At 37.6% G+C, this 14,010-nt stretch overlaps 6 protein-coding genes across 6 annotated transcripts; 2 read left to right on the top strand and 4 right to left on the bottom strand.

The window, feature by feature from the left end:
- Nucleotides 1-298: 298 nt before the first annotated feature.
- LOC105313623 (fukutin-like) lies at nt 299-1,100 on the bottom strand. The gene is made up of 2 exons (XM_011407199.1): nt 703-1,100; nt 299-635 (listed from the first exon to the last, which is right to left on the bottom strand). Exons 1-2 carry the CDS (start codon nt 1,098-1,100, stop codon nt 299-301), a joined length of 735 nt encoding a protein of 244 aa, XP_011405501.1.
- Nucleotides 1,101-2,327: 1,227 nt separating this feature from the next.
- Nucleotides 2,328-3,284, bottom strand: LOC105313622 (snRNA-activating protein complex subunit 1-like). Its single transcript, XM_011407198.2, has one exon. The coding sequence runs from the start codon at nt 3,262-3,264 to the stop codon at nt 2,449-2,451; it is 816 nt and encodes a 271-aa protein (XP_011405500.1). The 5' UTR covers nt 3,265-3,284; the 3' UTR covers nt 2,328-2,448.
- Nucleotides 3,285-3,316: 32 nt separating this feature from the next.
- Nucleotides 3,317-7,583, top strand: LOC100641645 (nuclear autoantigenic sperm protein-like). Its single transcript, XM_003388338.3, has 14 exons — nt 3,317-3,405; nt 3,459-3,581; nt 3,759-3,839; nt 3,896-4,210; nt 4,263-4,336; nt 4,445-4,535; nt 4,603-4,660; nt 4,878-4,917; nt 5,326-5,432; nt 6,693-6,779; nt 6,824-6,895; nt 7,017-7,118; nt 7,211-7,309; nt 7,360-7,583. Exons 1-14 carry the CDS (start codon nt 3,389-3,391, stop codon nt 7,489-7,491), a joined length of 1,398 nt encoding a protein of 465 aa, XP_003388386.2. The 5' UTR covers nt 3,317-3,388; the 3' UTR covers nt 7,492-7,583.
- A 38-nt stretch (nt 7,584-7,621) lies between these two features.
- On the top strand, nt 7,622-10,745 carry LOC100641389 (ephrin type-B receptor 2-like). Its single transcript, XM_003388336.2, has 9 exons — nt 7,622-7,774; nt 7,828-7,985; nt 8,042-8,144; nt 8,203-8,343; nt 8,394-8,519; nt 8,568-8,743; nt 8,801-8,906; nt 8,952-9,086; nt 9,154-10,745. The coding sequence occupies exons 1-9, from the start codon at nt 7,642-7,644 to the stop codon at nt 10,530-10,532; spliced, it is 2,457 nt and encodes an 818-aa protein (XP_003388384.1). The 5' UTR covers nt 7,622-7,641; the 3' UTR covers nt 10,533-10,745.
- A 358-nt stretch (nt 10,746-11,103) lies between these two features.
- Nucleotides 11,104-11,755, bottom strand: LOC100640377 (transcription elongation factor 1 homolog). Its single transcript, XM_003388327.2, has 3 exons — nt 11,591-11,755; nt 11,423-11,493; nt 11,104-11,330 (listed from the first exon to the last, which is right to left on the bottom strand). Exons 1-3 carry the CDS (start codon nt 11,704-11,706, stop codon nt 11,266-11,268), a joined length of 252 nt encoding a protein of 83 aa, XP_003388375.1. The 5' UTR covers nt 11,707-11,755; the 3' UTR covers nt 11,104-11,265.
- Nucleotides 11,756-11,793: 38 nt separating this feature from the next.
- Nucleotides 11,794-14,002, bottom strand: LOC105313620 (WD repeat-containing protein 18-like). Its single transcript, XM_019999482.1, has 11 exons — nt 13,732-14,002; nt 13,521-13,631; nt 13,337-13,467; nt 13,091-13,277; nt 12,863-13,006; nt 12,712-12,776; nt 12,532-12,656; nt 12,278-12,462; nt 12,192-12,204; nt 12,046-12,134; nt 11,794-11,994 (listed from the first exon to the last, which is right to left on the bottom strand). The coding sequence occupies exons 1-11, from the start codon at nt 13,963-13,965 to the stop codon at nt 11,863-11,865; spliced, it is 1,416 nt and encodes a 471-aa protein (XP_019855041.1). The 5' UTR covers nt 13,966-14,002; the 3' UTR covers nt 11,794-11,862.
- Between the last annotated feature and the right edge of the window lie 8 nt (nt 14,003-14,010).

The raw sequence follows: 14,010 nt of genomic DNA, 5'->3' as shown, positions 1-14,010 counted from the left end.
CTATCAGGCTTTCTGCTTCGTAGAGACGGTGATTTATTGCATAATGATAGATAACTAAGTCATGCATAGAGCTATAACTTCATTATGATATGCTGATTGAGGGTCCTGAGTCATATTGTTTGCAAACAAGTTCAAAGCAAAGTATGTTTATATGGGAAGTTCAAATCAATAATTACTATCAAGAAGTTTCAATGAATTATTGTCAAAATTATTTTTTAAGACATGCAAACTGATTGAAAGTATCAGACTGTAATCAAAAAACTTTGACGAAAATAAACTAGTCAGCATGTACATTAGTCTATGCATCATCATTCTTCTTCTTGTACTTGTTAGTTGCTGGGTCCCAGACTGCATCCTCTCCAATGTAACCATACAATATCTCAAGATACTCTTTTGGTTTTTGAGGTACGTACACGCTAACACCTTCAAACTTAGACTCCACCAAAGGGAAAAGAACATCATTGGGAAACTCACTGTAGCTCAAGTGCATTCCATTCACATCAAAATTGCAGTGCCAAATATCACGAGTTGCCTCTTTTTGATATGAGATGATATCTGTTGGTGCCAACCAAAAAAATGTGCCAGATTCCGGCTCTGGTGGTAACTCGAGGTGATAAGCAGCGAGTTTTTTTGAGCTTAGAATCGTTGAATCATAAGGTTTAGAGAACTCATCAGTGACCCAAATGTATCCACCATCATTACGACACATTTTGGAGCTCTATATTTGTAGGTAGTTTAGCCCTGTTCTTCCACACTGCTTGTATGTCATCCTCAGTTACACCAATGTCCATATCATAGTCGTGTGGGAGCATTGACTGGTTGTTTCTATACCAGCCTAGCAGTGTACCATCAGATATCCACCATTTTATTTTCATGGTGTTAAGGAGGTCGACGACTGCAGCAAACACTTCAATCCTGTAAGGTTTGAGCAAAGCAGACTCTTGAATCAGGAGCTGTTTTTCACTCTCCTTTGTACCACGTGTATCAATTTTACTCTCATATTCTTCCTTAGCTTCTTCCTCCTCTTTATTGATGCTGCTGGAAGTTCTTTCTTCCTTCCTAGAGGTATAATCTTCCATTTTATCTGCTCTGTGTGTCATTTTCTAGTCTCTTTGCTTTCTTTCTTTCTTTTTGAAGATGTGGTTGGCAAAGTGTTGTGTAGTAGATTACTATTTAATGTTTTGTGTAGCTTCTGTTAGCATATTATAGAATACTTTGTTGCTATGATCAAAGGATGTATACAGGATGATAGATAGCTCTGCTTACTGAAATAATTCAAATCACAGTCAGTTCATAATCAAGGCAAATTTTAAGTCAAAATTTAGCAAGATTCCTACATGTAAAAAAAAACAAGACCCCTTAATTTTGCAACTGATGTTTTTCAGTGCCTTGTGCCTTCTGTTTCCATCATTATACAATATTTCCATTGCCACTGTTTGTCATTATATCAAAGCATGTCACAGGATATTATTTAAACCCAAAATTAATGTTAATGACAGACTAATTAAAAGTGTCAAATTAATAATCAGCATGTAGATCAGTTTATGAATCACTTTTCTTCTTGTATTTACTAGTTGCTGGATCCCAGACTCCACCCTCTCCAATGTACCCGTACAATATCTCAAGATACTCTTTTGGTTTTTGAGGTACATACACGCTAACACCTTCAAACTTGGACTCCACCAAAGGGAACAGAACATCGTCAGGAAATTCATTGTAGCTCAAGTGAATTCCATTTATATCAAAATTGCAGTGCCAAATATCACGAGTTGCTTCTTTATGATACGAGATGATATCAGTTGGTGCTATTCAAAAAAAGGTGCGACCAGATTCCGGCTTTGGTGGTAACTTGAGGTGGTATGCAGCAAGCTTCTTTGAGCTTAGAATTGTTGCATCATAAGGTTTAGAAAACTCATCAGTGACCCAAATGTATCCACCATCATTACGACACACATTTTGGAGCTCTATATTTGTAGGTAATTTAGCCCTGTTCTTCCACACTGCTTGTATGTCATCCTCAATTACACCAATGTCCATATCATAGTCGTATGGGAGTATTGACTGGTTGTTTCTATACCAGCCTAGCAGTGTACCATCTGATATCCACCATTTTATTTTCATGCTATTGAGAAGATTAACAACTGCAGCAAACACTTCAACCCTGTAAGGTTTAAGCAAAGCAGACTCTTGTATCAGTAGCTGTTTCTCACTCTCCTTTGTACCAAAGGGATCGATTTCCTTGTCATTTCCTTTGTTTGCTTTTCCCTCCATTTTTCTATTAGGCCTACTCAGCTAATGACTGTAGGCTGGGGAATGGTCTGCACCCATAGGATTTGAGCCAACAATATCATATAATCATAATCATAATGGTTTACAGCAAAGAGGTTATAAAAATGAAATAAAATAAGAGAAACACAAATGACTGATCACATAAATTGTCAATTAATCTCATTGAGCTGATGAAGAACTGGCAGCCTGCACTTCTCTGTTCTTCAACACTTTCTTTGGAGGTGCTTTATAAGCACGCCTTAAAATCTGTTGTCTCTGAGTTTCCATGTTACTTCTTCCTTCCATCTCTTCTTCGCGTTCTTCATCTTCTTCAACCTCTTGCAGTTCTCTAATTTTCTCTAAAGTTGCAACAGCCTCAAAAGGTGATGTGGTGGAAAGTAAGTGTGGCGGTAAGTGATACGAAAGATTAAGTTTGAGTGACGTGTAATATCTGAGAGACTCTTGAAGTTTGCTAATGTCAGATAGGATGTTTTTCTCAAAATCCATCCGTGAGTTTTCTCTTAATGCAACCAACTGCTTGTCGGCTGTCTCACTGTGCTGTCCAAGACAGAGTTTTTGCCTTTCGGCACAGATGAGGAAAGCAGACAGGCTTTTGAGTTTGCACAAGGCAAAATCAGGATCAGCATGTCCTGCTGATCTTAGGTACATTTGAAACTGTTGGAATACCTCCCAGTCTGAAATGCTTAGACGAATCCTAACAGTCCCTGGCTGTGAAACAAAAAGACTGTACAACATGAATATGGCCCCAACTCTTTTGTACAGTGAAAATGAAGGATTACTGACTATACTGGTAGAAGTGCATAAAATACTCTCCAAATACGTGTCCCTTTTCACCAGGTACTCATTGTTGACGTCGTGTATGTAGTAAAAGTGATATTCTTTCCATAGTTTCTTAAATTCATCAAAATCCAGGCGTTCTTTAGAAGAGAAACTGTTTAACAGTTTCATTGCATCTCTTGTCATTGCAGCCTCCATCTTGTGGGCGTAGCCAATAATGGGCGTGGTTTAGGAAATAAAAACTTGCAAGTCTCATTCTCATTCTGTTTTCCTTCTCATTCTCATTCTGGCGGGAAGAGGCGGGGAATAATTAATAACAATAATGGAGGCAGAAACACAGTAAATTCTTCCATTTTTGAATCTATTCTTAAGTTATTCTCTCTTTCCTTTAGGCCAGCTGGGTCAGGAGGAGAAGGAGAAGAAGTAGAAGAGTTATTAGCCCAGGGAAGGAGATATTACATTTGCTCCAATTTCTCACTTGCGTCTCAATCATTTCAAGAAGCTTGCCAAATGCTGTAAATCAAAGATTAGAAAATAAAAGATTAAGAATTATGTATTTTTGGTTGTCAGTAATTTTACATGTAATCGTATATATAATTGGGCCGATAAAATACATAATTGGGGGCGTGGCTGATCTATATTATAAATTGGGGGTGTGGCTACATGTATATTTTAAATATGTATTTTTTCAGGAGTGAGAAATATGGAGAAATGTCAAAAGAGTTAGTAGAACCGTATTATTGGTACGGAAAGTCTCTACTGGAACAGGCAAGGTATTAACTAATATATATTTAGTAATTAATGTTTTACCACACCCATTTTTTCTCAGACAGGAAAGTTGTGTGTTAGGAGGCGGAGTCCCTGCCCCACCCACAGCCACACAATCAGACTCATCGTCTGATGAGGAGGAGGAGGAGCCAACAACATCTAATGATCAAACTGAGGACTCCGCCCAAACGGAGGCCACACCTACTGAAGGAGAGGGATCTCGGGAAGTGGAGAATTTTAAAGAAGCCACGCCCACTGGAGGGGAGGAGTCTAAAGAAGCCACGCCCACTGGAGAGGAGACAGAGGAAGATAAAGATGTTAGTACGTTACAGCTGGCGTGGGAAGTGCTGGAAGTGGCAAAATTAATTAGCCAAAAGTAATAATTAATTGATAGATTAATTAATTAATTGTTATTATTATTATTATAGTTTACAGTCGACTGATTATCAACTTTTATTAGCGGAAATTAATTTACTGCTTGGAGAAATTGGACTGGAATCTGGTAATTATAATTTTACTAATGCACATGCATGTACATGTACATACTGAATTTTGCAAAATTTGGCCCAATTCTAGAGCAACTTTAAAGATTTGTAATATACTTATTTAGATCAGTATGATCAAGCTATTGAAGATTTCACTACTTGCCTACAGATCAGGGAGGCAGTTCTTACGGCTGATGATAGGAAGCTGGCTGAAATGTATGGAGATGTGACACCAAGTCTTTAATTTCTATTCTCTCTCTCTCTCTCTCACTTTCTCTTCCAGACATTTTAATCTTGGCTTAACGTATTCTTTGCTTAAAAGGCCACAAGAATCAGTAGCAGTAAGATCTATGCTTAATTTATTTTTATTTTTTTACAGTTTGTGGCACAAAATAGTGTGACATTTTATTTGTGTATATTTTATGCCCAGAATTATTATTATTATTATTATTATTATTATTATTATTATCATTATCATTATCATTATTATTATTATTATTATTATTATTGTTATCATTATTATTATTATTATTATTCATTGTTTGTTACTCATTTTAGGAGTTTGGTTTAGCTAAACAAGTTTTGGAGTTACGAAAAGGTAATTCTAATTTTAATAATAATTATTATCTTTTAATAATGCATACTCTTTATACTAAATGTATGTACATTCCAGCTACGTGTTACAAGCCTCAGTAACAAGTAATGAATATCATTATAGTCCGACCCACGATAGCCTTGTAACGTTTCATGCATTTATAAAGAGATCAGTAAAAGTACATAGACTATGTAGTTACTATTATTTTTACCAAAAATTTTTGAATGGGCAATTCACTGCAGTTGCCCTAATAAAATAATTAAACAATTAAAAGATTTATTATTAGCTTGTAATTGATACCCACACATAATACAATAACACGTCCACTTGTAATTTATAGCTTTTGCTATAATATATATACCAATATTTATTGCCAGTCCTGTGGCCATTCTTTTTTGTTATTATCTTCAGAGAAGTTACAGTCTGACGCAGACAAGGAAGCAGTGGAGGGAGAGAAGACGAAATGTCTCAAAGAAATTGACGAAATAAACGACCTTCTTCCTGACATTGAAGCAAAGGTGAGCTCAGGAATGGGAATGGAAATTCGAGAATGAGAGTAATTTGTTATATAATGAATAATTATTTTTTAAAGAAAAAAAATATTATTAATAATGGGAAAGAAAAAAGTAAAAGTGTCTATATCATGTGTCTTTATAATATGTCCGTTTCATATCCAAGCTTGGCTATATCTCTCTCTATGTCTTGTCTTTCTTCTTGGGTTTGAGCTTCAGCAAGAGCAGCCATCTTAGATAAGTAAGTATCATCTTTGTCATCATCGTCAAAACGAGTTCTTTTCAAATTTGGTTCTTCGTCTTCGTCTTCCTGATCTGCAAAATCAACACCTTCTATAACTTTCCTACCCTTTTTCAACGGGCCGGCTCGTTGCCTAGCAATGGTTGCCATGGTGTCCTTTACGACACCGCCCACGTCTCCTTTTTTAGAAATGTCTTTTAGGAGGGCAAAGGCGGATTGGTATACCAGTTGCCGAGGGGAGTGGCCAGTTGCTATGGACTCTAGAGTCGAGCAGATCTCTTTTAAGTTGAGGTCGGCCGTTTTGAAGTGATCGACGATATCGCTCAAGTACCGTATCACTTCTAATTTAAGGGACGGGTCATCGTTGTAACCGACGAAAAATTGAAGGAACGATACCATCTCCATGGCAACTGAGGGAAGGTAGAAAGGGTCTCCAAAATCAACGAAATCTAATTGGACCAGAAGTGATTTGAGTTGAGATGAAGTGGGCGGGTGAACGTGATACTGTCCCAGTTGAGCTTTTAATTTTCTTATTTCTAAAATAGCTCCAGCAGATACTCCCACGCTCACAGAATCTTTGCTAGTCCCGCCCATTTTAGCCTTATTAGCCACGCCTATTTCTCTCCTTGCCCTCTCTTCGGCTCCGGATTTGAGTTCCTTGAGGTATTTTACGGAGTACAGATCCGGATTCCTGTCCACTATATCGTGACAGTTGGAGCAGAGCCATAGCCCGTTCTTTACAGAGGACCTCATCTCGCTATCCATTTTACTATCATACCTCGGGCCACCTTCTGCTGCGGCCGTTATGTGCGCTGCTTTCCCTATATTGGTGTAGCTGTAGGGCTTGTCGTTAGGGCCCCACGTGTTGCAGCCACACATTGAGCAGCGACCCCCAGAGCGACGGGAGAGAAGCTCAACAGTCTTTTTTGTAAAGTCGTCCCGCCTCGACATTTTGAGGACTTGTTTATTATGGGCATGGCTAATTATTTGGTCCCACCCACAATTAATTAATAAATTTTTTGCAGATTGTGGAAGAACTAACTGTAGCTGATGAATCAAAGAAAGCAGGAGGTATTAGTTTAGAAGAAGATGAAGATGATGAAGAGGGTGTTGTAAGTGTAATTTGGTATGATACTAAAATTGATTTCAATTGCAGTCTTGCAGTTCCAGTGGTTTTAATACCATCAGTAGCACAGGAATGAATATATTCACTGGTTTCAATCAAGAAGTATGTGTATATAGTATACTAGCAGCTAATAGAGCTGTAATATGCTTAAAACTCCAGTGTGGAGTATCATTTTGCCTGTATAATATCATCTTTGTCATAATTATATTTGTTTTATTGATAGACTGCATTAAGTAATGGAGTTGTGTCCAGTAGCACCAGCAGCAGTTCATCATCGGGACATGCTCCTCCTGTTAATGATATCAGTCATTTAGTGAAGAAAAAGGTTAACATCTAGCATTGTTACCAAAAGTTCCATGTATATATTTTTTTGGGAAACCCTGCTTTACATGATATTTATGTGTTGTATGTATACAGCCTAAAGTATCTGACCAACAAAGCAAAGAAGAGCTACCAGTTACGACTAATGGCTCCTTGTCGCATAATGAAGCAGTGCCATTGAAGAAGAGAAGAATAGTAAGATAGAAATGATACCATACAACTGCAGCCTTTTTGAACAATAATAGTCTCTCACTACAGTAGCAGAAGATGGAGCTGATGATCACCCTGCAAGAAAGAAGGTCCCGTCACTCCTGACTAATGATACTGGGGAACTTACTGAAGCAGATTCCACCACCACCACCCCAGCAGAACAATAACTTTTAATCTATATAATGAACTGATTATTATGCATGACATCACTGAATCCATTGTACATTCCACACTTATTTCACAGCTTTGATTACAAGCCAATATTAAGAGTATAATACTCACCATATCTGCACTCCTTGCATTTGCTTTATTGAAAGATGCTCTGCCTTCTCTTGCTTGCTTTTCCTTTACTCTTTACAGCAACAGATTCTACTAATTGTGCTAATGTGGTTGGACAAGAAATACTTGAAGATACTGGTGGGATTAATCTTTTTGTTGATGCTACTAACAGTAAGATTATAACTGAGAGTAACAATAGTGTATAATTATATTGGTGACTGTAGTTCCTCAAATACCAAGTTTTGCAGCTCCTAATGGAAGACTGGGTGTGATTGAAAATGGTGTAGTCAACCCTTTTCTGTCTCAATCCGAAGGGAGTAGCTTTTTCACCTTAACCAGCTCATTGAGGAAAATACCAATGTTTATGACAGCTAGCTCAAAAGTAACAATTATACATACATGCTTCCGTATCTAATTCATTCTCTTTTTTCTTTTAAGCTTTATTATTCGTTATCTGTACTATCGAATGATTCAGTTGTAGCAGGTCCTTTTACAACTATTACTAATAATATTGGAGTGATATTACCAGGAAGTGATACAAGTTAGTTAAATGTGTACACGTATATAGATACCAGTATACATTGCCTGTCTATCAATAGGTGTTAGTGTTGATATTTGTTGTAAGAGATCAGGTTCTATTGTTCTTCAAGGCTGTCTCACAATTGGTACAATGCCATTGAATGTATTAGGTGGTGCATATAAAACACTGCAACCTTTCTATGCTTCATATGAATGCTTAGGTATATAAGCACTTATCAATTAATGAAGATGATTATTATTGTTCTTTTAGCTGATGATGTGAGAGATTGTACTGACTCTCCTCCATTGTCACCGCTCATTTCTGAGCTTTGTTTTGGTAGAAATGTTACAAGAGAATTAGTGGACAGCAGGCAAGGCTCCTGGGGCCTTTTTCTATGTAAGAACAACATAATTAATAATTTACACTGTCTTCTTTATCATGCAGTGACTTATACTGACAATAGTTTCTGTCCTATTGATGATAGTTACCCGAATAGCATCACATATTTTTTAACGGATCCAGCTTCTAATTCTCTTTTCCCTATCAGTCCAACCATACCAATCCTCTACTTGTTTTTTGAAAGGAATGCCAATGATCTAAGTCTCAGTTGGGATGGACCGGTAAGATGAAAAGAATGAATAAATTATATTGCACAACTATCTCATAATGTTTTTTAGATTGGTTACAGTTTTGATTTTGTCTCAAGGAATCTCGATATTGTCAATACCGATGATCTTAACTCTTCCATTCCAATGCAAGGGGATTTTAGTACCTACCAACTTGGTATGTTTATTCATGGTACTTGTTATACTTTTATTGTGTCAATAGATTTCTCTGTTGATTTGCATTGCCTACCTAACATTAGCAGTTCTGCAATTATCGATGTCTACTTCAATTTCTCTACAATCCTCAATGGAAATGTAATCAGTAACATGCTTCATTTTTTCTTCCATCGTGCCTGTGGTAAGGCTGCCACAATAATAATAATAATAATAATAATAATGAATATTATTCTATTTTTTAACTGCAGCATTTTCAATGGCCAATGCTACACTTAACAGTACTGCTCCTCCAACTTCAAGACCAAGAGAGATTATTGATATAATAGTACCATCAGTTGGTGGCCTAGTGTTACTAACATTAGTTGTAGCAGTGGCTATGATCATTTGCTGTTGTGTCTCCATTAAAAGAAAGAAGACAGCTGTGAAGAAACTTGAAGAAATGAATGCAAGTATTGAAAGAAATCGAACTGTGTCTGCCAGCATTAATGCCTACACTGCAATCCAGAGTTTGATGTCTGTTAGGAATCCATTTGAGATTCTCTCTGATTGTAATCTCGAATATAACTATGCTTTGTTGAAAGTACTGGACAAGATCGGTGAGGGATTCTTTGGAGATGTCTACAAAGGAACAGCTCCAGGTCTCTCCTCTAGTTTTGTAGCTATAAAAACTCTAAAGAACAACTCAGACCTGGACACGCTGGAAAAGTTTGCTAAAGAAACTTGGACATGTTCTAAATTTGATCACGAGAATGTCATCAAGCTCTTAGGAGTTTGTACTTTTGGAGCTCAAAAGTGTATGATATTCCAATACATGGACCTTGGCAGTTTAGATAAACTATTACGTAAATCCTCACCTTCTTCTCCAGATTATAACTCTGAGGATGACCACTTGCTTACTCCGTACCAATTCCTCAATGTGTCCATTCAATTAGCTAGAGGATTAGCATATCTGTCTTCTCTTGATTTTGTACACAGAGACATTGCCTCAAGGAACTGTCTACTGGACTCATCATACACTGCTAAGATTGCTGATTTTGGACTCTCAAGGAATATTGGTGGAAACAATTACTATCGTATCGGGAGTGGGAACAACCTCCTGCCAATTAGGTGGATGCCCCCAGAAGCAATATTCTTCAGTACTTTCACCGTGAAGAGTGATATATGGTCCTTTGGTGTTCTATTGTGGGAGATATACACGTATGGTAAGCTACCTTATGGTGGATTGAGCAATCATGAAGTGATTGATAATGTCAGAGGAGCTAAGATTCTTGATAAGCCAGACCTGTGTCCACTGGGAGTCTACGATATCATGAGATCCTGTTGGTACCAGGTACCAGCTAAGAGGATATCAATACAAAGCGTACTGGAGAAACTTGAGACTTACGAAAGAGGTGAAGAAATACCCCAGCATAATTATGCTAATCTAATACCGGGGACTGACTTGGCTGGTCCTTTATCAACTCCACGTCAAGTTGAAGTCGAGATGACACCTTTCAGTACACCTCGCTCTAGCAGTTATAGAGCCAGTATGGAGATAAATTCAGAATTCATGGACAGTGCTATAATTACTGCCATTGAAGAAGATGGGGAAGAATTAGCTAAAATATTGTCAATGAGTCTGAAATAACAATACATTTTATTTATTTGTGCTTTGCTAAGTATCATGCTGTGCTTGAATTTTCTGCAGGAAAGGGTGTGGCTGCCCTTGGTGGGTGCGGCTCAAATATGCAATGATCTATGACCCACAAGCACTTAACAATTCTTTTCTACTCAAAGATAAAAGCCACAGTTGTTATCATAATGTCGTGTTGGATTGAATGCTTGCCAAAGGGGCCCCACAGCCCCTGGGAAGGTCTGAGAGAAAAGCCATTACTCACTCGTGATGAGTGTCTCACTAACAGTGAGATTGAGTGAACAGAAACAGTGACCAGAGTAGCAAGCTTATAATGAGCAGAAGATCCAAAGGAGATGCTCTGATTGCTAGCTCTCATGGCTGAAAGACACTCATGGCTAGCTACTGTAGTGCAATGGGCAAGGTGCCTTCTTCAAGGCATAACTCAATTCAGACTACTCTCAATCCACTTTTTTATCAAAACTATAATGAAGTAGACTTAGATATTCGCCCAATTTCATTTCCTTCAATAATAGTGCGTTTGCGTGAGTCAAAAGATCAAATCGCCAACGCTTTTGATTAAGAATTGATTCTATGTTAACATGAATCAATGGATAACACTATCAGTGTTAGTACACTATACAAAGTAATACAATCAAAGAAGTATCACAGTACACGATGTCATAATGACCACACTGCAGTGTGCTATTATTAGTATGGGTGTCATTGGGTGATATTATTATATTCATTAATTGTTTGCTGCTTCACAGGCATCAATCCAATCACTGTACACATCTGCTGGTTCCGATAAATCTAAAAAAATAAGTATTTTAAATTGGTTAAACTTGTGATTATTAGAGAATACTATTTCTTGTGCATGCTTTATGGGGAAACTCTATTCTCACAGTTAATCGATGTTTGAAAATCCTCGAGACAGACTTGACAGACAATCAGGCCAGTATTTCTCACTTTATCCCTGCAGCAAATAGGATATTAAAGATAATACTAGTCACAGTAATAAACATGTACTAAACTCCTCCCACTGATCTTCCCTGGTCTCCAGTCTCACTTACATCTTGACTTGACAGGATTTCTCGTGATTACAGAAAGGGCAGGTGAACTGAGTGTCCAGTGCTCCCGTCATCTTCTTCTTTGGCGGTGGCTTTCTCTTGGACTTTCTTCTTCCCATTTCTTACTTTAATTTTTAACCCCAGAGCAACCAAAAAGAAAGAACCACGCCTACAAAATGGCGGATATGTACTACAGCAATTTTTAAAATCAAAATTCTACTTAAACTGAAGTGATTATTAACAATAAAAACGTCACAAATTATTCTTTAGTCATTTTATAAGTTTCTTCTATTAAGCAAGTGTTCAGTTGCAAGCGAAAACATTTGTCTTTGTATTTCCTTTGCTTCCCTGAGCTCCTGTCTCAACAGGTTCACCTCACCCTCCACACTACCAGTGACCAGACCATCCTCCATTGAGAGGAGACAAGGTAACATAAACCGGAGGTAAAGGTAGCTTACTTCATGATCAGCAGTCAATACTCTCTCAGGCTTGAACTGATAATCTGATATGAGATCTTCTCCAGATAACAAATCAATCTCTTTAATTTCTGTTATGAAAAAAAATTGCACATTTATAGGGTAAAATTGCAACGGAAATTACTTACTCTGTGGTTGAAGCTGTATACACCAAGTTTGTGATATAAAAAGTTAAGAAATCAATTGAATGTACGACACTACAGCATGATCTTACCATGTGCAGCGGTCTGCTGTGTAGTGTGATTGTATGGGCAGAGACTGCGTCAGTTTTATAGCTAGTATGCTTCTGGAATGATTTGATGGGAGGAGTAGCAGAACCAGAAGCAGCAGCTGGCTTAGTTGAATGAAGTTGAGTGAACCTCCAAATATTTCTGCATAAGATGGAACACACAATCGGACCTATAATCATAAAGAGAGAGAGAGAGAATGAAGTTGATAAAAAACTACAAGAGCCCCTTCCTCTCTTACCTTTGTGATTAATGGATAGCAACACTTGTTTACTTGATGCATCCCAAACTTTAGATACTCCCTCCATTGAAGATGACACAAACCTCTTGCCAGTAAATGACACACATAAAGAACTGATACTCTTCCTATGATAATGATTAAAGCACAACTGAAAACAACACTTTTAAAATGTACACAAACTTATGCTCTTTCATTATCTGTGAGAATTTAGCATCAACTTGTCTCACTGCTCCATTTTCCTTACTCTACATTTAAACACACATACAATAGACACATCACATACACAATGATTAGTACTACAGCAGGTGGATGTACATGTACATGTATATACTGGGAGGAATAGAGGGGTACAGTGGAGAGTTCCTGTGCTAGACCCAGCGTATAGCCACAGCCCACAAGTCGTTAAAGTAATGCAGCTGAGTGGGGCATTATATAGAAACGTGCAGAGAATTGAACCAGAGGCAAAGTCGTAAATCTGACAAAATAAAAAGAATAAAATATAATATAAACATGTACATGTATAGCAAATTTAAATTCAAAAACTTTTAAATTTATGTACTTTGCAAGTTTGGTCGAGAGATGAGGTGGCTATTTTCTTATTATAGCCACGCCCACTTGTTGCAATACCCGTGACAGCCATACTGTGATCCGACCATATATGGAGGATGCTATTTTTAGTAACGCCAAAGGTCTTTGGAGCATTGGGATCTTCGGCACTGTGAGAACCACGATACTCAGAAAGGACGCTAATAATAATAATAATAATAATAATAAGTTAATTAAACAGCTCATTAATATTCATTACCTCGCTAAATTCCAGACAATAGCTAAGCAATCTTTTCCACCAGAGGCAAAATATCCGCAATCAACGTAACGCAAACATTCGATTGGCTGATAGTGTTTGGAAACCACACCCACCAATAACCCACTACATATCTAATGAAAATTATGAAAGTATAATTTTAAATATTCATAAGGTTAAGTAGTACCTCCCATATGTTGATTTTGTCGTTCAAAGCTCCAATGCAGTAATACCCTGTAGTATCACAAATCACACAATGTATTATACCAGTACAAGCAATTTTCATAAAGATTTGCTCCTGTAAAAGTAATTAGTAGCGTGGGCGGTAATTATGGGTGGGGCTAGATTCGTTGATTGATGTGTGACGTGGTATCATTATTATTATTATTATGACGTACTCTTTCCATTTTCCAGACTAATATGAGTGGCTTTGACTTGAGCGAGACTAAGAGATAGTCTTTGCCAGCCATTGCAAGGCTATTTCCCTCTCCCTCCCCTCCATCTCCTCTATAGGACCTCAAGACACCGCCATTTTGAATATCCCACGCTTGCACAATGGCTCCCTTCCCAGAGGAGCAGAGAGAGAAGATGACATCAGAGAAAGAATGAGTTTTAGAAGAAGAGGCCTCCATTAGGTAGCACGTGGGTGAGAAATACGGAGGGGTATACGGAAAATG

This window comes from Amphimedon queenslandica, unplaced genomic scaffold (assembly GCF_000090795.2).
Source record: "Amphimedon queenslandica unplaced genomic scaffold, v1.1 AMPQUscaffold_13263, whole genome shotgun sequence".
Classification (NCBI taxonomy): Eukaryota; Metazoa; Porifera; class Demospongiae; order Haplosclerida; family Niphatidae; genus Amphimedon; species Amphimedon queenslandica.
The sequence above is the reverse complement of the archived record's forward strand: the minus strand, read 5'-3'. Positions and strand labels throughout refer to the sequence as shown.

What these genes read in the sequence shown, in the direction of transcription:
- LOC100641645 (XM_003388338.3), top strand. An exon ending in CAAGAAGCTTGCCAAATGCT is followed by an intron (nt 3,582 to 3,758) that starts GTAAATCAAAGA and finishes GTATTTTTTCAG; the next exon opens with GAGTGAGAAATATGGAGAAA. An exon ending in TCACTGGTTTCAATCAAGAA is followed by an intron (nt 6,896 to 7,016) that starts GTATGTGTATAT and finishes TTTTATTGATAG; the next exon opens with ACTGCATTAAGTAATGGAGT.
- LOC105313620 (XM_019999482.1), bottom strand. Translation starts at nt 13,965, where the DNA reads ATGGAGGCCTCTTCTTCTAAAACTCATTCTTTCTCTGATGTCATCTTC. An exon ending in CTCTCGACCAAACTTGCAAA is followed by an intron (nt 13,007 to 13,090) that starts GTACATAAATTT and finishes TTATTTTGTCAG; the next exon opens with ATTTACGACTTTGCCTCTGG. An exon ending in CAGATAATGAAAGAGCATAA is followed by an intron (nt 12,657 to 12,711) that starts GTTTGTGTACAT and finishes TCATTATCATAG; the next exon opens with GAAGAGTATCAGTTCTTTAT.
- LOC105313623 (XM_011407199.1), bottom strand. Translation starts at nt 1,100, where the DNA reads ATGACACACAGAGCAGATAAAATGGAAGATTATACCTCTAGGAAGGAA. An exon ending in ATAGAGCTCCAAAATGTGTC is followed by an intron (nt 636 to 702) that starts GTAATGATGGTG and finishes AACGATTCTAAG; the next exon opens with CTCAAAAAAACTCGCTGCTT.
- LOC100640377 (XM_003388327.2), bottom strand. Translation starts at nt 11,706, where the DNA reads ATGGGAAGAAGAAAGTCCAAGAGAAAGCCACCGCCAAAGAAGAAGATG. An exon ending in AAATCCTGTCAAGTCAAGAT is followed by an intron (nt 11,494 to 11,590) that starts GTAAGTGAGACT and finishes TATTTGCTGCAG; the next exon opens with GGATAAAGTGAGAAATACTG. An exon ending in TTTTCAAACATCGATTAACT is followed by an intron (nt 11,331 to 11,422) that starts GTGAGAATAGAG and finishes TTATTTTTTTAG; the next exon opens with ATTTATCGGAACCAGCAGAT.
- LOC105313622 (XM_011407198.2), bottom strand. Translation starts at nt 3,264, where the DNA reads ATGGAGGCTGCAATGACAAGAGATGCAATGAAACTGTTAAACAGTTTC.
- LOC100641389 (XM_003388336.2), top strand. Translation starts at nt 7,642, where the DNA reads ATGCTCTGCCTTCTCTTGCTTGCTTTTCCTTTACTCTTTACAGCAACA. An exon ending in CTCCTGGGGCCTTTTTCTAT is followed by an intron (nt 8,520 to 8,567) that starts GTAAGAACAACA and finishes TTTATCATGCAG; the next exon opens with TGACTTATACTGACAATAGT. An exon ending in GTCTCAGTTGGGATGGACCG is followed by an intron (nt 8,744 to 8,800) that starts GTAAGATGAAAA and finishes AATGTTTTTTAG; the next exon opens with ATTGGTTACAGTTTTGATTT.